The 21,648-nt window shown below is 44.0% G+C and overlaps 1 protein-coding gene across 3 annotated transcripts in view; it reads left to right on the top strand.

Moving 5' to 3' along the window:
• Positions 1–19,445, top strand: part of IPO9 (importin 9) — a 178,625-nt gene extending 159,180 nt beyond the window's left edge. For all 3 annotated transcript variants that reach the window (XM_030561056.1, XM_030561057.1, XM_030561058.1), the window contains 4 exons: positions 1,721–1,840; positions 7,013–7,114; positions 8,551–8,627; positions 18,751–19,445. In XM_030561056.1, the coding sequence (XP_030416916.1) occupies positions 1,721–1,840; positions 7,013–7,114; positions 8,551–8,627; positions 18,751–18,861 (410 nt within the window). In that variant the 3' untranslated portion in view covers positions 18,862–19,445. The remainder of the gene's footprint in view (positions 1–1,720; positions 1,841–7,012; positions 7,115–8,550; positions 8,628–18,750) is intronic.
• The last annotated feature ends 2,203 nt before the right edge of the window (positions 19,446–21,648 follow it).

The following is a 21,648-nucleotide window of genomic DNA, read 5'->3' as shown; positions in this document are numbered from 1 at the left end:
GTCATCCATTGTGGTAGAAAAAAAAATAAACCCTTTCCTTTATTTTTTAAATCAGCCTCCTTCTTCCGCCGCGCTGTGCACACCAAATCCCACCTCTGACACCAGTTGTGACAAAGTTCCGCCTCTACCTTGGTGGGTCCTGCGCTTATTTGGCAGATTAGCTCACCTCAGTGATCTTCCTCATAGTGTGCATCAACTTCTCCTGTGTCTGATCGGGAATTGGGAGGTTTGGGGGGAACCGGGGCCCACCCTCTACTCCGGGTTCCAACCCAGGGCCCTGAGGATTGCAGCTGTCTAAAGTGCCTCCTGTAACAACTGTATGACAGCTACAACTCCCTGGACTACGTCCCCATGGCCTCCTCCAAACACCTTCTTTATCCTCATCACAGGACCTTCCTCCCGACATCTGATAATGCTTGTACTCCGTAGTCGTCCAGCAGCACACCCTCTCACTCTCAGCTCCTTGCGCCTCTTGCTCCCAGCTCCTCACACCCACTTCCTCTCCTCTGGCTCCCTCCCTTCCTGACTGGAGTGAGCTCCTTTTTAAACCCAGGTGCCCTGATTAGCCTGCCTTGATTGGCTGCAGGTGATCTAATCAGCCTGTCTACCTTAATTGGTTCTAGCAGGTTCCTGACTACTCTAGTGCAGACCCTGCTCTGGTCACTCAGGGAACAGAAAACTACTCACCCAGTGACCAGTAGATTTGCCCTCTACCAGACTCCTCAACCCACTGGCCTGGGTCTGTCACAATATATATTGTCTTTTGTCTGGCAAAAAAAAGGTCCCTGGAACCTAAATCCCCACCCCCATTTACATTAATTCTTATGGGGAAATTGGATTCGCTTAACATCGTTTTGCTTAAAGTAGCATTTTTCAGGAACACAACTACAATGTTAAGTGAGGAGTTACTGTGGTTACTACTTTTGTGTCTATAGAGTCCCTATTGCACAGGTGCCCTGATACATGATTGGGGCCCCTAAGCATTACTGCAATACAAATAATTCATTACATTGGTGATCTGACCTGGACTGGATTTGAACTCGTAATCTAGATCTGGATGGTTCTGTATTCCAAAACCTGGCTTCTAGGCCATAGTTCCCAATGAAGAAATATTTACACTTTAAAATAAATGTTGAACGCAGTTCTTGTGGCCTTTAAAAAACCTGTTTGAAGGACTGTTTGATATGTTTTTTGAATTCACAACCTGAGATTATATAAAACGGGTGGACATATGAGCAACATGAGAACTGTGTTTGCCACCAGTAATGCCCATAGGGAAAGAAAAAAATGAAGTTGGAAAGGCTAATAACTTTAACCTTAGTTCTTCAATCTTTGGCCTGTCAGTCATTTAATGAATAATCATCTTTAGTTTTGTCTTGGACCCTTGAAGTCCCAGTGTAGTTGCTAATTGACTAGCTGAAGTTTCAGATTGTCCTTGCTTAACTAACATAATGTACTATTACACTTCAGTGTTTGCTTCTTTCAGAGGATTTGACACTTGCCTTGTTTATATATATGTCCAATGATGCCAGAATATCTGCTCAGTGGTGGTAGTTGAATGCAGCTCTCTGAGAAGAACATTTTCATGTAAAAGTATAGTTCTTTTCAGTGAACATTTCCAGCATGTATTGAAACAGGATTGTTTTAGTGGCTTTGAAGATTCTTATTTAGTTTCTTAAACGGCAAAGTTATCTATGTATTCCTTCCTCTGGTCTTGCAGATCCCGAACGCTGGACAAACATTCCATTGTTAGTAAAAATCTTAAAATTAATAATAAATGAACTTTCTAACGCAATGGAAGCAAATGCATCTCGCCAGACAGCTGCAGACTGGAGTCAAGGTACGATACTGGGGTGGCCTTCTCCTTTCAGATGGTGAAGAATGAATGGAGTAGCTGAACTGCTAGCAAAAATATGGAATCTCATTAAAAATAGCTACTCTACTATACTAGAAAATTGGAAGGTAGCAAATGTTGTACCTATATTGAAAAAGAGGTCTAGGGGGATTCATTAAATTACAGACCAGTCCACTTCACACATGTTCCTGGTAACTTGGTCAAAATGATAGTTGAAAATAGAATAACTGATCTGGAAGATTACAGAATGGTAGGGTCTAACCCACACAGTTTCTCCAAAAGAAACTTTTGCTGCATTAATCTGTTATAATTCTTTGAATGTGTCAAAGTAGTGGTGTAGCGAGGTGGACCCCCGCTCCTGCTCTGAAGGGTTAAAAACAGCCCTGGGAGGGGGCTGTGGCTGGAGAAAGCAGCTTTTAGGCTGGGCGGATTGGGGAAAGTGGCTGCAACTGGGGCCACGCCTCAAACAGACTCAGCTGGCCCTATAAAGGCAGAGAAGCCAGGGGCAGACGACAGTCTCCCCCTGCCTGTAGAGAGAGATGGGCCTGGCTGCAGGGAGCTAGAGACAGGGTACCTGAGTGAAGCAGGGCTGGGGAAAGGTAGAGGAGCTGGGGAGCTCCAGCCTGGAAAGCCCCAGGCTGCGGCCTAGCACAAGGTCAACAGGTACTGGGGGTTGCAGAGGGCAGCCCAGGGGTAGGCCAAGGCAGCAGGTCCAAACCCAACCTTGCCAGTGATACTGATACTGCAGTCTGCCCCAGGGCACAGGGGCTAGACAATGACTGGCAGTATCCGTATTCTGAGGCGAGGTGGGGATAGAGGGTGGGAGTTTCCCAGGAGGGGAGACCCTGAGAGAAAGGGGTTACTGCCAGAGGGCAGCACCCCATGTAAAAGGGCACCGGGTCCAGGGAGGGACATGGGGGCCAGAGGACAGGTGGATCACCGGCCTGCAGAGGGCGCTCCAGAGCTGGAACGAGCTAATTCCCATGAGTCACCAGCAGGAGGCGCCTCAGGGGGTGAGTTTGCATGTCTACAAGTGGATAAAGAAGGAACCATTTTGACATAATCTAAACGTTCAAAAAGCACATTGACAAGGTCCGTCTTAAAAGGTTGCTAAAGAAAGTAGTTATAGGGCAAGGCACAAAATATTGTTTTTGATGTAACACATGGTCCGTTTTCACCATGGCACACGGTTAACAGCAGCATGCCTCAAGGTTCTGTGCTAAGACTTATTTTTAATAAAGATCTAGAAAAGGGGGTGAGCAGTGAGGTGGCAAAATTTGCCCATGAGTCACCCAAAATTATTGAGGTCTCGCTCAGCCAGGAAGTATTCACTGGATGCTGAAATGATCAGATGAATTTCTCTGGCCTCTGTTATTTAGGAGTTCAGATTAGATTATCCTAAGAGGTCCCTTCTGGCATTAAAGTCTGTTATTCTGTGGCCCATTTCATATCCCTAAATCTGGTTCCCTGGAGTGGGGGAAACCTTTGGACCAGACACTGGTTCCCAAAACCATGTTCAGCTCTAATCGGTCTCAGAGTGGGAGCTAGTTGACACAGCCCATTACCATGGAAAAGTGTGCATTTCCATTGGTGCCAAAACAGGTGACTCGGTGCTTCCCCAGTGTTGGTTTCCAAAGAATCCTTGTTCTCAGTGCCTGGACCCACCTTACATCGGCATTAAGACACTGGTGCTGACCCTTTTCCCTGGCTGCCAACACATTAGACCAAAGTACCAAATGGGTGCTGAATGCTCCTAATGGGTATCACTCCAGACCTGTGTTTCTGCTTCTGTCCGCTGCTCCTCATATCAAGGAGAGTAGGAGTAAGAACAGGAAGGAGGACCCCTGAACAGGACCACCCTAGAAAGAAACAGGAAAAGAGGCATTCTCACATTTCCTTAATTCAGAGGATTGCACTTCAGATTTAAAGCCATTAATGCTAGGGGCCAACCTGACTGGCAATGCCTAGGGACCAGAGGTGTGCACAAGGTGGGGACAAGCAGGGACCTGCCCCCCTCATAATCTGTATGTCCCTGCAACTTGGGGAAGGAGGAAGCAACAGGGCGGCTGGCTGCCAGCTGAGCTGCTCCTCTCCCCACCCCTAGAGCTGCTGCTTCTCCTTCCTTGCTGCTGGAGTCCTACACATTGCCTCTGCCGCCACTCCCCAACTCACCTCCACGGGCAGTCTGCAAAGCAAGCAGCAGCAGTGGGACTCCAGCAGCAGGGAAGGAGACGTGGTAGCTATAGAGTTGGGTAGAGGAGGAGCTCAAACAGCCACCCTGTGGCTTCCTCCCTCCCTGGTTGCAGGGACATGGAGAATGCTGCTGCCAGGGGGGAGCTGCTGCCTCCTCACTGCTGGGCGTCCTGAGAAACCTTGGGGTTGGGGTCACGCGAGCCTTTCATTTTTGTGTGTCTAACATGCCCCTCCAGAAGTGGTCAGATTTAAATTCCTGCACATGCACCTGCTAGGGACTCTCCAAAAGGTTTTTATGTGCAGATTGTTATCCTCCCCCATCGGAGTAGAGGTTTCCCTCCCTAACTCTCTAAATTATGAAAAGGTTCAGAGAAGGGCAACTAAAATGATTAGGGGTTTGGAACAGGTCTCATATGAGGAGAGATTAAAGAGGCTAGGACTTTTCAGCTTGGAAAAGGGGAGATTAAGGGGGGATATGATAGAGGTATATAAAATCATGAGTGGTGTGGAGAAAGTGAATAAGGAAGTTATTTACTTGTTCCCATAATACAAGAACTAGAGGCCACCAAATGAAATTAATGGGCAGCAGGTTTAAAACAAACAAAAGGAAGTTCTTCTTCATACAGCGCACAGTCAACCTGTGGAACTCCTTGCCTGAAGTGGTTGTGAAGGCTAGGACTATAACAGTGTTTAAAAGAGAACTAGATAAATTCATGGAGGTTAAGGCCATTAATGGCTATTAGCCAGAATGGGTGTCCCTAAGCTCTGTTTGTCAGAGGATGTAGATGGATGGTAGGAGAGAGATCACTTGATCATTACCTGTTAGGTTCACTCCCTCTGGGACACCTGGCATCAGTCACGGTCAGTAGACAGGATACTGGGCTCAATGGACCTTTGGTCAGACCCAGTATGGCCATTCTTATGTTCTCTATGGTCTGACTTTCTTTCAGGCATTTATATTTATAATTAGGGCCCTACTAAATTCATGATCTATTTTGGTCAATTTTATGGTCATAGGATTTAAAAATCATAAATTTCATGTTTTGAGCTATTTAAATCTGAAATTTCAGTGTGATAATTCCAGGAGTCTTGACCCAAAAAGGAGTTTGGGGCAGGGGGGAGTCCTGACATTTCCCTGGTGTTATCTGGACCAGTGATCTGCTAGGTCACGTCAATCCTTGACTCTGGGAGCCAGCCTTACCCTGCTCTGCTGTGAGAATCCCCGCTCCCAGGCTGTTCTCACACAGCCTCTGGCATGTAAGCTGCTCCCAGCAATGTGACTGAGCACTTTTGGCCAGCTGCTGCTTGGATTGTGCAACCAAATGACACTAGCCAATACCTCCAGTCCCAGACACAACCCTAGGAACCTCTGTCTTGCAGTGCCTAGTTATGCCCGCTGGACGTTGCAAGCTGGTGAAAGTTTGTCAATTTAACAAAGAAATTAATATGTACCAGGCTTGTTATCCCAAGGGGAGTCTCTGACATGCTTCAAACCAAACGCACTGCTTCAGGTAGAATAAACAAACAAATTTATTAACTATAAAGGATAGATTTTAAGTGATAAGTCAAAGCCTAACAAGTCGGATTTGGGCAAATGAAATAAAAGCAAAACACATTCTAAGCTGATCTTAACGCTTTCAGTGCCCTTACAAACTTAGATGCTTCTCACCACAGGCTGGCTGTTTGCCCTTCAGCCAGGCTTTCCCCTTTGATCAGCGTTTCAGTCGCTTGGTGGTGATATCTGTAGATGGAGGTGGAAAAGAGAGGAAGAGCATAGCAAAGGTCTCTCCCTTTTATCATATTCTTTCTTCCCTCTTGGCTTTGCCCCCCTCCCCCTTCAGAGTCAGGTGAGCGTTACCTCATTGTAGTCCCAAACTGACCAAGGGAAGGGAGGTGACTCACTCAAGAGTCCAATAGATCCTTTGTTGCTGCCTAGGCCAGTGTCCTTTGTTCCTGTGAGGCTGGGCTGGGTTTGTCCCACACATGCCCTGATGAGGTGTGAACTGCCCTCTGCTCCTGGAGAGTTTTGCCTGGGCTTGTTTTAAGCCATGAGGACACATTTTCAGCCTCATAACTATATACATGAAATTACAGCCTATAACATTACTGTAACAACAATGCTCTGTGCATCATGAGCCTTCTGAAGACACTCGACATGACAAACTTTGCATTAGATACCACACAATCATTTTATAAAGATGAACATGGGGTGCAGTGTGTTCCCCCTGAGGCACAGAGCATCACAGGCAGGAGGTCACAAGGTTGTGGGGGGAGGGGCGGTGTTGCAGTACTGCTGCCCTTACTTCTAAGCGGCTGCTGGTAGCAGTGCTGCCTTTAGAGCTAGCTGTGCAGCTGGAGAGAAGCAGCTGCTGGCCAGGATCCCAACTCTGAAGGCAGAGCCTCCGCCAAAAGCAGCACAGAAGAATGGCATGGTATGGTATTGCCACCTCTACTTCTATGCTGTTGCCTGCAGAGCTGGGCCCTCAGTCAGCAGCCAGCACTCTCCAGCCGCCCAGCTCTGAAGGCAGCGCAGAAATAAGGGTGGCAATACCGCAAACAAACACACCCCTCCAATAACCTTGTGACACATACACCCACCCACAATTCCCTTTTGGATCAGAACCCCAATTTGAGAAACACTTATCTCCCCTGTGAAATCCATGAAGTATAGAGTAAAAGCACACAAAAGACCAGATTTGATGGGTGGAGACCAGATTTCACAGTCCATGACACGTTTTTCGCGGCCAAGAATTTGGTAGGGCCCTATTTATGTCTGGATTCTATCTATTGGCTTTAAAGATATAAGCATGCCAATACGCTGGCTTCCCTGATCTGTACACATGGGCATAATTCATTTCTGCTCCTGTGCTGTTTAATGAGGGACTGCATATTCTGTGGGTAATGTTTATCTGTCTTGAACTGGTGTTTTCTATGTGGCTTTAAGATGCTTTTTTTCATCAACAGAGGACTCCAATGATATGTGGGAAGATCGGGAAGATGATGAGGATGAAGATGAAGGTTTAGCTGGACAACTTTTATCAGATATTCTTGCCACAAACAAGTACGGTAAGCAGAACAGTTACATTCACTGTTCAAAAGAACATGCAGCTCTGAAAGTTACATTTCTCTTGATGTCTGCTCAGTATATAGTATGGAGGGCAGGGAAATAACCTGGAATGGAAGACACGGTAGAAAGAGAAGAGCAAAAAATGCATCCTGGAACAGAGACTGTATGTTCATAGGCTAGAAGATATCAAACAACAGAGCATCTTTTGAGGCTCAGGGTTTGTCTACACTTAAAATGCTACAGCAGCATAGCTGTGCCACTGCACTGTTGCAGCATAGACACTACCTATGCTGAGAGAAGGGATTCTCCCATCAACATAGGTAATCTGCCACCCCAAGAGGCTGTAACGAGGTCAACAAAAGCATTCTTCTATCAACATAGTGCTGTCTACCTGAGGACTTTGGTCAGCTTAACTGCACCACTCGAGTGTGGATTTTTCACATCTCTGAGCAATGTAGTTTTGCTGACCTAATTTTCTAGTGTAGACCAGGCCTCAGTGAGTCTCAAGTACTAATTCGGCTTCACAACACTGTCATGAGGTAGGTATAAATATGGTTTACAAATGGGAAAACTGAGGCTCAGAGGTGAAGTCACAAAATGAGAGTCTCAGAACTGAATAGAACCCAAATTTCCCAACTAAGTCCTGTGTTCTTGTAGGAAGAAGTTGTGTGTGATCCTGAAGTGATAGGTATTTAAAGGGAAAGGGAGCTGTGGGTATATGATCTGGAGGGTTAAGGAGAAAAGGTGGATGTATAATTTGAAGAGAGAATCTTGCTTGGTACAGCCAAGGCAACTTAAATGAATTGTTTCACTGCACTGGCAGAAGCATAGGAGACTGAAATCTATCATGATGCATTGGCTCTGCTGCAGATAACATGGCAAGACATTCATGTAGGTAGCTTTAATGAGAGGGAAACTTATCCAGATTCTTTTGTAGCCCAAGGAAGACTTTCTGCAACCTTACCATGTCTCAGTGAGAGAGAGCCTTTTCTCAATATTCAATGGAAGTGTTTCCTATCTGACTAATGTATGAAATGTACCTAATAAAGGATGTATTTGTGTCCAGTACTGAGGTGGTAAGCCACGGGTATCTCAGTATGGAGCAATTAATTTCATGCCAAAGTACAAGATCACTAATGTGTGCACATGTTTGTACATATAAGGAATGACCAACACCTGTGTTGTGCTACTTGGACTCTTGTCTCAGCTGTGAGTGACTAAAGGCTCCTGGCCCTCCTTATCCTGCCATTCTTCACTGCCCTCAGCCCATTTAAAATAAAAGTTGCTAGTTTCTTTTAAATGGAATTTTTATCCAGAATGACACTTCCCTGTTAAAATCTGCAGATCTCCTGGAGTTAGGGGCCTAGTGAGATGCATCCTGAAATAATAGCCAGCTTGTCCTTCACTATAAACACCTGTGCTTTTGTGTTGCCAGATGAGGATTACTATGATGATGATGAAGAGGATGATCCAGATGCATTAAAGGACCCCCTTTATCAAATAGATCTACAGGTGATGTATTAGAATGAGTTTTGCAGTCTGATTCCTATTGCCTATTTATTCTAGTTATTCATTATATTTTACTTTCTTATATAGTATCTGTAACAAAATACAGAGCCCCCTGAGCACTAAAAGGAGAGTACTTTTCTGTATTTTTATTCAGTTCACTGGAATTGCTCTGGAAGTGCCAGAGGATGCATATTATTACTGTTATTTGTATTACTGTAGCATCCAGGCAGGGACCCAGAACCCCTGTGCAAACAGAACAAAAAGACAGCCCCTGCCCCAAAGTCTTTCCAGTATAAGACCAGAGACAACAGATGGATACAGACAGACAGGGGAGCACAAGGAAATAATGGTCAGCCTGGTTGGCAGTGGTCTCAGCACATCAACAGCATAACTTAATTTTTTTTTGTCATCAGGGCAAAGGAGACTTTTTAGGAGGGTTTTGAAGGAGGCTGAGGTAGCTTTGCAGATGTTTATGGGGAGTGCCTCACAGGTGAGAAGGCAGCCTGAAATAAAACACCAAATTTAACCAGTGGGCCATGGAGGCTGGCATCCTGAACCATCTGGAAGCAAACAATCAGCTTGATTGCAATTGAGAGATAAGGAGGATGGAGATAAAATCCCTGAAAGTGAAGACCAGCAGTTTACGTTTGATGCAGTAGAGAAGGGGGAGTCAGTGGAGGGATTCAGAGGGGTGACGCGATCAAAGCAACAAGCTAGGAAGAAGAGGTGCTTTCTATGACTTATCTCTGCTGCAGGAATGACTTATGACTTAGAAATGTATTTTTTTTTATGTGAAAGATAGAAATTGGATTTGAGTGGATAAACCTTGTAGCATATAGGACCAAGTGTCTGTGCTAGTGGATTCTGAGAGTTTTCAATAATTGGTTAAGATTTTTGGAACAAATAGATGAAATGTAAAGCTGGTGTGTATGGTATTACGAGTACTAAACTGGCAATTTGCCAAGATTCCAACGGCCAGCAACTAACTTGCAAGAAGTCTGGAGGATAACAGAATCCTAAAAAAAAAAAAAAAAACCCACCAGTAGTGTGGATTTAAAACCTATGTTAAAAGTGTTGCTAAGTTTGCAAAGTCAAGTGCTCAGGTTAAAAAACAAATGCTAGAATCAGGGCTGCGTGTGCAACATTAATTCTGGCATAGTTTGTGTCTCTGAAGCTTGGTTAGGTCTCTCTGTAGCTCCTCAGCTTTCTCTGACTTAATTATCCTAAATAACTGTCATCTGAAAATTCTGCCAGCTCACTGTGCCCTCCCCCTTTCCTAGTTTGATATATTAAACATTGGGCCTACTGTGGAACTTTGAGGCATTCGGCTGTTAACATTTGTGTTTGGTTCATGACAATTGACTCTTACCCTGACTGCTTAGATTCTTTAATAGCCTGTTAGGATGGACCTTATCAAAGACCTGTCAAAAGTTTAAATAAACTGATTCATAGATTCTAAAGTACAAAGGGTCCTTTGTGATCATCTAGTCTGACTTGTATAACACAGGCCACAGGACTTCCCTGAATTAATTCCTGTTTGAACTACAGTATGGCTTTTTGAAAAAGTTTTTAGTAATGGAGAATTCACTGCAACCAGTGTTTAATTTGTTTTTTTAAAAAAAATATAAAGATCCCTGGTCTCAAGCAATAAAGATGGTGTTTTCCGCACAGCATGACCTCGCAAGCATTGTACATGTGAGGTTATGCCTTGCACGCCACCAGAAGAGGTGCCATGGCTGAGTCCCGGCACAAATTAAGGTCTGACCACAACCCTGGGTCAGTTGTTTCAGTGGATAATTACCCTCACTGTTAAAGATTTGTTCCTTATTTCTAGTCTGAATTTGTCCAGCTTCAACTTCCAGCTATTGAATTTAGTTAAACCTTTGTCTTCTAGATTGGAGAGTCTTCCTCTATTATCAAATCTCTGTTCCTCCTGTCAACTAGTTCTCTTTTATCCATTAATCTATTGACATGTTTCGAGAATTCTAATAAATTTGTGAGGCACAATCTTCCTTTGCAGAAACTGTGCTGATTAGACCCTATCATAGCATGATATTCCAAATGTTTTATTCTATTTTTAATTATCATTTCAACCAGTTTACCAGGAACAGAGGTGTAAGACTTTATGCCCAGTAAAGGCACCCATAGACTCACCCCCCCAGTCACCCAGAGAATTTTTAAAGTACATTTGAAGTTGAGATGGAAATAGCAGACATACCTGTTGGAAGTCTATGAGTAAGGATAAAAGATTTTTTTTTAAAGGAATGTCATAGTAGAGGTCTACTATAGATCACCTAGCAAAGAAGAAGAGGTGCATGCAACTTTTTTTTAAAATAACTAACAAAATCATCCATAGTACAAGACTTGGTATTGATGAGGGACTTCAACTACCTAGACATCTCTTGGGAAAATAATACATCAGGGCACAGATTATCCAACAAGTTCTTGGAATGCACTGGAAACAGTCTTTTATTTCAGAAGCTGGAGAATGCAACTAGGGGAGAGGCTGATCTCAATTTGATTTTGACAAATAGGGAGGAACTGGTTCATAATTTGAAAGTGGAAGGCAGCTTGGGTGAAAATGATCATGAAATGATAGAATTCATGATTCTAAGGAATGGAAGGAGGGAAAACAGCAGAATAAAGAAAATGGATTTCAAGAATACATACTTTGCAAACTCAGGGAGCTGGTGGGTAAGATCCCATGGGAAGCAAGCCTAAGGGGGAAAACAATGGGAGAGAGTTGACAACTCTTTCAAAGAGATTAAGGGTACAAAAGCAAACTATCCCACTGCATAGGAAAGATAAGAAGTATGGCAAGAGACCACCCTGGCTTAACCAGGAGATTTTCAATTATCTGAAACTTAGAGTTCTACAAAAAGTTAAAACTATGTCAAATTACTTAGGATGACTATAAAAAAACACAAGTATATAGGACAGACTGAGAAAGGCCATGGCACAAAATGAGATTAAACTAGCTAGAGAAAGAAAGGGTAACAGCAAACATTCCACAAATACATGATAAACAAGAGGAAGACCACAGAGAGGGTAGGATCAATGAGGGAGGAGGAGAAGAAATAACAGAAAATTTAGAAATGGCAGAAGTGCTTGATGCCCTTTTTGGTTTTCACCAAGAAGATTAGAAGTGATCCAATCAAACACCAGTGAAAATTAGATAGGCTTTGAGGCTAAAATAGGAAAAGAACAAGTTAAAAATTATTTAGTTATATGTCTTCAAGTCAAGACAGAAAATATCATATTGCCTATTGTGACAGATCTAAACCAGTGGGGTACAGGAGTCTGGTAGAGGGAAAATATACTGGTCACTGGATGAGTAGTTTTCTGTTCCCTGAGTGACCAGAGCAGGGGCTGCACTAGAGTAATCAGGAACCTGCTAGAATCAATTAAGGCAGACAGGCTGAATAGATCACCTGCAGCCAATAAAGGCAAGCTAATCAGGGCACCTGGGTTTAAAAAGGAGCTCACTCCAGTCAGGAAGCGGGGAGCCAGAGGACAGGAAGTGCGTGTGAAGAGCTGGGAGCAAGAGGGGCAAGGAGCTGAGAGTGAGAGGGTGTGCTGCTGGAGGACTAAGAAGTACAAGCATTATCAGACACCAGGAGGAAGGTCCTGTGGTGAGGATAAAGAAGGTGTTTGGAGGAGGCCATGGGGACGTAGCCCAGGGAGTTGTAGCTGTCATGCAGCTGTTACAGGAGGTACTATAGACAGCTGCAATCCACAGGGCCCTGGGCTGGAACCCAGAGTAGAGGGCGGGCCTGGGTTCCCCCCAAACCTCCCAACTCCTGATCAGACACAGGAGAAATTGATGCACACTGTGAGGAAGATCACTGAGGTGAGCAAATCTGCCAATAAGTGCAAGACTCACCAAGGTAAGGGAGGAACTTTGTCAGACTATATATAAATCCATGGTACACCCACATTTTGAATACTGCCTGCAAATGTGGTTGCCCCATCTCAAAGAAGAGATATTGGAATTGTAAAAAGTATAGAAAAGTGCAACAAAAATGCATAGGGATATGGAATGGCTTCCATATGAGGATAGATTAATAAAACTGATTTTTCAGCTTGGAAAAGAGACAACTAAGGGGAGATATGATGAAGGTCTATAAACATGAACGGTGTGAAGAAAGTAAATAAGGACATGTTATTTACTCCTCGGAACACAAGTAGTAGGGGTCACCAAATGAAATTAGTAGGCAGGAGATTTAAAACAAACAAAAGGAAGTATTTCTTCACACAACGCACAATCAACCTGTGGAACTCTTTGCCAGAGGATGTTGTGAAGGCCAAGATTATAACAGGGTTCAAAAAAGAACTAGATAAATTCATGGAGGATAGGTCCATCAATGGCTATTAGCCAGGATGGGCAGGGATGTTGTCCCTAGCCTCTGTTTGCCAGAAACTGGGAATGAATGACAGGGAATAGATCACTTGATGATTACCTATTCTGTTCATTCCCTCTGAAGCACCTGGTATTGGCCACTGTCAGAAGACCGAATACTGGGCTAAATGGACCTTTGGTCTGACCCAGTGTGGCTGTTCTTATGTTAGAGTCAGCAGGACATGATGAAATTCATCCTAAATACTCAAGGAGCTGATTGAGGAGATATATGATCCATCAGCAGTTATCTTCAAAAACTCATGGATAGGGCCCTACCAAATTCATAGCCATGAAAAATGCATCATGGACCATGAAATCTGGTCTCCCCCATGAAATCTGCTCTTTTGAGTGCTTGTACCCTATACTATACAGATTTCACAGGGAAGACCAGCGTTTCTCAAACTGGGGATCCTGACCCAAAAGGGAGTTGCAGGGAGATTGCAAGGTTATTTGAGGGGGAGTTGCGGTATTGCCACCCTTACTTCTGTACTGCCTTCAGAGCTGGGCGGCAAGCTCTAAAGGCAGCACCCCACCAGCAGCAGTGCAGAAATAAGGGCGGCAATAACATATACCATGCCACCTTTACTTCTGCGCTGCTGCCTTCAGAGCTGGGCATCCAGAGAGTGGTGGCTGCTGACTGAGGGCCCAGCTTTGCAGGCAGCAGCGCAGAAGTAAGGGTGGCAATACCATACCATTCCAAGTTACTTCTGCACTGCTACTGGCGGCGGCTTTGCCTTCAGAGCTGGGCTCTCAGCCAGTAGCCACCTTTTTCTGTGCCCAACTCTGAAGGCAGTGCTGCCACAATAACACAGAAGTAAGGGTAGCAGTACCCCAATCCCCCAGCAATAACTTTGTGACCCCCCCCCTTGCTCTTTTTTGGGTCAGGACCCCTACAATTATAACACCATGAAATCTCAGATTTATTATTTTTAAAATCCTATGACTGTGAAATTTACCAAAATGAACCATGAATTTGGTAGGGCCCTACTCATGGAAGACAGGAGAGATTCGAGTCTGTGATATTTCATCTTTATTACCAGAAAAGGCTAGGTTTCCTTAATTAGTGCAGTGTTTGGATGTTCTGGCATAAGTAAGTATCAGAGGGGTAGCCGTGTTAGACTGGATCTGTAAAAGCAGCAAAGAATCATGTGGCACCATATAGACTAACAGACGTTTTGGAACATGAGCTTTCATGGGTGAATACTCACTTCGTCAGATGCATGTAGTGGAAATTTATATATATAAAACCTCGTTATCTCTAGCTTGCTTGCATATATACATATACCTGCTCCTGGAAATTTCCACTACATGCATCTGACGAACTGGGTATTCACCCACGAAAGCTCATGCTCCAAAGCGTCTGTTAGTCTATAAGGTGCCACAGGATTCTTTGCTGCTTTGGTATAAGTAAGACATGGGGCTTTATGTTGAACAAAGAGAATGAAAGGATGTTGAACAACTGTATCATTCTCTGGGCATCCTCCATCCTGTGCACTGAATGATGCTGAGTTCCCGTGAAAAAAATATTACACAACTGTGTTAACTTGTCAAAATGTATACATGAAAGGGGTCAAAATTAAAGCTATACAGGCAACTAAGTTTCAGGCATTTCATGAATATTTAGTGCTTGACTTTGTCTCAACATTCTTTTTTTATGGTTCATTTCTGTGTAATTTCCTAGTTTTAAAAAAAAAAAAAAGTTCTAGTACAGGGAATGGGCAAATTTTTTGGCCCGAGGGCCACATCTAGGTGAGGAAGTTGCATGCAGGGCCATGAATGTATGACTGAGGCGGGGGGGTGTGCGGTGTTCAGGAAGGGGCTCAGGGCAAGGGGTTGGGTTGCAGGAGGGCTGTGGGCTGTACGAGGGGGCTCATGGCTGTGGGTTGGGATGCAGAATGAGGGAGGGGGCTCAGGGTAGGAGGTTGGGGTGCAGCAGTGGGTTGAGGTGCAGGGGGCTCGGCAGGGAGTTGGGGTGCAGGGTGTGGCAGGAAGCTCAGGACAGAGGGGTTGAGGTGCAGTAGGGATGCAGGAAGGAGCTCAGGGCTGGGGGTTGGGGTGCAGGAAGGCTGCGGCAGGGGTTTGGGGTGTGGGCTCTGGCACGGTGCCATTTACCTGGAGCGGCTTTGGGGGCCCACAGCGCCCTGGAGGTGGCAATCTCACAGGCTGGATCCAGCTTGCAGGCTGTAGTTTGCCCACTCTTGTTCTAGTATGTGCAGCTCTCAACACGGGCACGTCAACTTCGAAAAAAAAGGTCAGAGAATTTAACATTGAGATTTCTGCAGAAGCACAAGGGGAATGAGATTGCATTGGAATCCTTAATTCTGGCATTTCCTGACTTTTGAGTGTGTGACTTTTCAACCTTAACATTCTTTTAATGATTTTTGGAGGCAATTTCTAAATTGAAAAAGATACAACAAATTCCATCACATGGAACTGTATTGATCCCCACTTGAATCATTAGCAGGGTTTTGACCTTTAGATCCATACCATAGAAACTCTGGCTAATGGAGTAACTGATAGCAGTAGTGTGCTGCCATCCTCTGTGTGGACCTGCCATGACAGGAGGATGACACACACTTGGCCAGTGGGTTTCACAACTATTTGCCATGAGCAAAGAAAAGTCTAGATTGAGGAGCCCCAGGTTCCTCCAGGTTCTATAGAGGAGTGTACTTTTCCGCCCCTGCATCCCCTCCAACACTGTCTCTGTGCTCCTATCTACCCTTATCCTGTCCCCCTCCTCTTCTGTGCCCCCCCACCAGGTCCTGTATCCACTGCATTTCCCCTTCCAGCTATTTTCCTCTTCCCCTCTGCTTTTTTCTAATCCTCAGTCTCCTCTTGTAACTCTCTTTCACCATGTTCCCTCCCCCTATTCCTTAGTCCTTTGCATCAGCCTGCTTTCTCCTCACTTCACACAATTTTCATTAAGGGGAAACTAGGCAAGTATTTAAGAGGAAAACTTCTGGACTGAGGTATATTAAGTTGTGAAATAGTCTGTCGGGAAAAGATGGAAGCTTTGTCATTTGTGACTTTTAGAACTAGATGTGACAAAATACTTGGTGAGGTCAGAACATGTAGGGATAAAGTGAGGAAGGCTAAAAGCCGCATTGAACTGGACCTTGCAAAGGGAATCAAAACCAATAGTAAAAGGTTCTACAGCCACATAAATAAGAAGAAAACAAAGAAAGAAGAAGTGGGGCCGCTATACACTGAGGATGGAATGGAGATCAAGGATAACCTAGGCATGGCCCAACATCTAAACAAGTACTTTGCTTCAGTTTTTAATAAGACTAGTGAACCTTGGGATGATGGAGGGATGATAAACGGGAATGTGGATATGGAAGTGGATATTACCGCAACTGAGGTAGAGGCCGTACTTGAACAGCTCGATGGGACGAAGTCGGAGGGCCCGGACAATCTCCATCCGAGGATATTAAAGGAACTGGCGCGTGAAATTGCGAGCCCGTTAGCGAAAATTTTTAAGCAATCGGTAAACTCGGGGGTTGTGCCGTATGATTGGAGGATTGCTAACGTAGTTCCTATTTTTAAGAAAGGGAATAAAAGTGATCCGGGTAATTATAGGCCTGTTAGCTTGACGTCTGTAGTATGCAAGGTCTTGGAAAAAATTTTAAGGGAGAAAGTAGTCAAGGACATAGAGGTCAATGGTAATTGGGACGAATTGCAACACGGATTTACTAAAGGTAGATCGTGCCAAACCAATCTGATCTCCTTCTTTGAGAAGGTGACGGATTACTTAGATAAAGGAAATGCGGTAGATATAATTTACCTAGATTTCAGTAAGGCGTTCGACACGGTTCCGCACGGGGAACTGTTAGTCAAATTGGAAAAGATGGGAATAAATATGAAAGTTGTAAGTTGGATAAGGAACTGGTTAAAGGGGAGACTCCAGAGGGTCGTATTGAAAGGTGAATTGTCAGGCTGGAAGGAGGTCACTAGTGGAGTCCCTCAAGGATCGGTTTTGGGACCGATCTTATTTAACCTTTTTATTACTGACCTTGGCACAAAGAGCGGGAATGTGCTAATAAAGTTTGCGGATGACACGAAGCTGGGGGGTATTGCCAACACGGAGAAGGACAGAGATACTATTCAGGAAGATCTGAACCACCTTGTAAACTGGAGTAATAGAAACAGGATGAAATACAATAGTGAAAAGTGCAAGGTTATGCATTTAGGAACTAATAATAAGAATTTTGGATATACGTTGGGGGCGCATCAGTTGGAAGCGACGGAGGAGGAGAAGGACCTTGGGGTGCTGGTTGATAGCAGGATGACTATGAGTCGTCAATGTGATACAGCTGTTAAAAAAGCAAATGCGATTTTGGGATGCATCAGGCGGGGTATTTCCTGCAAGGATAAGGAGGTGTTAGTACCGTTATACAAGGCGTTGGTGAGACCCCATCTGGAATACTGTGTGCAGTTCTGGTGTCCCATGTTCAAGAAGGATGAATTCAAACTGGAACAGGTTCAGAGACGGGCTACAAGGATGATCCGAGGAATGGAAAAACTGCCTTATGAAAGGAGACTCAAAGAGCTTGGCTTGTTTAGCCTGGCCAAAAGAAGGCTGCAGGGGGATATGCTTGCTGTATATAAATATATCAGGGGGGTTAACGTTAGGGAGGGAGAGGAATTATTTAAGTTTAGTACTAATGTAGGCATGAGGACGAATGGGTATAAACTGGATATTAGGAAGTTTAGACTTGAAATTAGACGAAGGTTTCTAACCATTAGGGGAGTGAAGTTCTGGAACAGCCTTCCGAGGGAAGTAGTGGGGGCAAAAGACTTTCCTGGCTTTAAGACAAAGCTTGATAAGTATATGGAGGGGATGTTATGATAGGATTGTTAATTTGGGCAATTGATCTTGGATTACCACCAGATAGGTCTGCTCAATGATCTGCGGGGAGATGTTGGATGGCATGGGAACTGAGTTACTGCAGAGAATTCCTTCTTGGGTGCTGGCTGGTGAGTCTTGCCCACATGCTCAGAGTTTAGCTGATCGCCATATTTGGGGTCGGGAAGGAATTTTCCTCCAGGGCGGATTGGCAGGGGCCCTGGAGGTTTTTCGCCTTCCCCTGCAGCGTGGGGCACGGGTCGCTTGCTGGTGGTTTCTCTGCAGCTTGAGGTCTTCAAACCAGTTTTGAAGATTTCAATAACTCGATCCTGGGATAGGGGTTGTTATAAAATTGGATGGGTGGGGTTCTGTGGCCTGCCTTGTGCAGGAGGTCAGACTAGATGATCAGATTGGTCCCTTCTGACCTATGAGTCTATGAATCTATGAGTCTATGAGAATAGTCATGGGTTGGCTCGGAGATAGAGTGGGTAATCTGATAGAAAAGACCTATCTTTGAATCTAGGGAACAGATTGTAGCAACACTTATCTCCACTGCAGAGCTAATCACAGAGACTACACAATGCTCAGTCTTGAGTGAATAATCTGACTGGCTCTGTGGTCTCTGGGCTACACCTTGGCTAGTGCTCTGAAACCACATTTGGCCTGGAGGCTGCACTTGGCCTACTTGTTTGACATGTACTTTGAAGCCTAATGCAGCATGGCCTGTCTTGTCTGCTGAGCACAGTGGTCCTTCCCCTCCACTTTGCATTAGTGCTCGTTCACTTTCTTTTCTCATGTTATGCAATCTTTTACTCCCCAAGTTAAGCAATGATAGATGTATTGAATGATATTAACTTGGTTCCTTGTCGTCTTCCTCCTAGGCCTATCTCACTGATTTCCTGTGTCAGTTTGCACAGCAGCCTTGCTATGCAATGTTCTCAGACCATCTCAATGAGAACGAGAGAAGAGTGCTTGAGGCCATTGGCATATGAACCGTGCAGACACAATATTGATCATATCGGGACAATATTTTTTTGGCTTATTCCATGTTTTGTGATTAAACATGAAACTTTTTCCAGTGTTCACCTGTTGTTACAGATGTGATCTTCCTCATCACGAAGTATTGAGCCTTGTCTTATCATGACTCTGTTAAGGGAAGGATTATAGAGAAAGCTCTGAAGACTGAGCTTTGCACTCTGCTCTCACCAAGGGAACACTTTCGTTTTTCACAAAAAAAAACTTTCCAGGAGGTCCTTAAAATAATGTGTCCTTAAATATTTTTAAAAATAAACTTTATATTTGCCTCTGAAGAGGCACGTAACTGAGTTTCACAAACACAATTGGACAGAACGAGAAAGGAATCAGGTCTTTTGTAGGTTGCTTGGATGTGTTTTGAGACTTTGGAAGTTTTGTCCCTCTTCGCACTTGCATAACACATACAGGGTAAATATCTTCATCTTACCATGTGACTTTTTTATAGAACTGTAGACACTTTTATCAAAGAGATGCCTAAATGGTATGGAATCTGTTTACAAGAGTTTGGATGGGAAGCTGAAATAATAAAATTAAATGAACATCTTGTTTTGTACTGTGGGTAGGGGCTTCCATCTAGTCTCTAACATTGCAGCAGTTCTTTGCTAAAGCTTTTACATGCACGTGCTGAAAGGAAGCTACCACTTAAATCTCAATTCTTTTGGAATGTGGCTACTGAAGACTGGTTTTATTGAACACAAACAACCATAATTTTTTGCCAAAAAAAAATGTATATTTAACGTTCTCTTTACTCCATAAAAACAATTATCTGAAATACTTTGCTTCCTTCACACTCCTGAGGCTTGTATGAAGTGGGTAAGCTAGAGTCCACAAATTAGTATGTGTATTTTTATAGAGTGGTAAAATAACATTACAAACTGATTTATCCATAAGTACAGAGTGATGTATCTCACAACACCTCTTTGCCTTTTGTTCCCTGTTGGGGAAAATGAAAATAAAACTACTAAAATATACACACTGGTATTTTCTTTTAAAACAGATTTCTAGAAGTAAATCATTACATTTTATACGTATTTACCCTTTAAAACTTCTCCTTTTAACTGTATCCTAGAGACTATTGGCCTTGTCTCATAGTAGTCTTCTGGGCAGGAGGGGAACCCCGTAACTGACTCTGCAGCTTCCATTTCCTTTTAGACAGAAAACCACTAAAACCCCTTTTCCTGTAGGGTCCATCAGGTAACTCTCTTCAGGGAGTAATGTGCCACATCTGCAAACCTTCCTTACAAGCAAGCTTGCCAAATAGTTCACTATACCTGTGCCAGTGTTGGTCTTTTAAATTGTTAAAGCAGGGGGAGGGAGACAAAGAAGCCCAATACAAGACTCTACTTCTCCCCACTGCTTCTCACAAAGCTTGTGTGACCTTAAGCCTTGCTGGTCTAACTTAGGATGTGGTTCTTCTCTCTTCCTCAGCTGAGATAACAAATTAACTCTCCTTTTTAGTAACCCAGGGAAAACTGATGTCCCAGGTCTGAGGGTTGGTGGTTCTTAGTTTTATTTTTCAAAAATAACATTTAAAAAGGCAACATGACTGCCCTCAACTTCCTGAAGCAGTGATGGAAATAGGAGGGCCAACACAATCTGTCATTGCATGTGAACGGAGTTGAAAGATTTGAGTGCTGTGAGATGCAGTAGGATGTCCTCTACAACCTCTGACTTGTGTGCCAAGCCTGCTTTCTCAGAGTTTAACAAAAAATAAATGGCTTGAAATCCTGAGGTAGCTGTGCTGACAAATCAGCTTATCTCCCAAAATAAGTAAAGGAAGGCTACGTAATGCTGTAGCACTTCTTTGGCATGATAGCTGATGAAGTTTTGCCCCTAAATATTGGAGAAGACCTGTGCTGCACAGTGCATGTTTGTAGAACGCTGGTACACGGTGGTGCTGAAAATACAAAACAGAAAAGAGTAAAGGGCAGATCTAAACCACAGGGCATATTGCAGAATGCAGAAAAGAGCCATCAAACGTTAATTGTTTGATTTCCACTATATTGGAAACAGAGTTCTAAAATAGGATCATGCACACTTCCAGGTAAGTGAAGGACCAGACGTTTGAAGGTAACTGTGTGTTTGGTGGCATGGAAAATGGACATACTTGAAGTCTGGCCAACTGATCTAAGTTGGTGGGGACTTCAGGAATGTTGATATGCTCTCTGCAGGAGGCCCACTGGAGTCAGATCTTACGCAGTGTGCACCTTAATTTTGCTTAACATATTTTGATTTTTCTTAGCACATTAAAAAATTATAGGTTTAAACAAGAGCATGAAATCTGGAGACAATTTGGTACTAACATTGTGGCTCTCCCTTATTTTGTGTTAAAGGATTTCTCTGGTGTTGCCCAGGCCTATTTCCATCTATGAATAAATTAGGGGCAGCTTCTTCTGGAGCTCCCTTCAGTGCCCTTCGTTATGTTGGTTAGCATCTGTTGCTGTCTAGCATGTCTATTGAATGAGCCATTTGTTCTTTACTTCCAATAAGAACTGCTGGATACAGAGACATTGCACAAAATTCTGACGTTTGGGAAGGTGCGCCCCTTTAGTAACTTAGTGCTTCCTTTGTTCAAGTACCCACTGGAATCTTGGAGTGTTCCTGAAACATCTTACCTCTGTCCAACCCCCCTCCCTGGGGCTGGGAGTGGGACCATGACTGGGAGCCCCATCGTGCTGACAGACTACCTGCCTTCTCTTAGGGTAGGGGTTTTAAAATCAGGGCTCCCTAAGGTTTTTTTAAAT

Source organism: Gopherus evgoodei, chromosome 4, assembly GCF_007399415.2.
Source record: "Gopherus evgoodei ecotype Sinaloan lineage chromosome 4, rGopEvg1_v1.p, whole genome shotgun sequence".
Classification (NCBI taxonomy): Eukaryota; Metazoa; Chordata; order Testudines; family Testudinidae; genus Gopherus; species Gopherus evgoodei.
The sequence above is the reverse complement of the archived record's forward strand: the minus strand, read 5'-3'. Positions and strand labels throughout refer to the sequence as shown.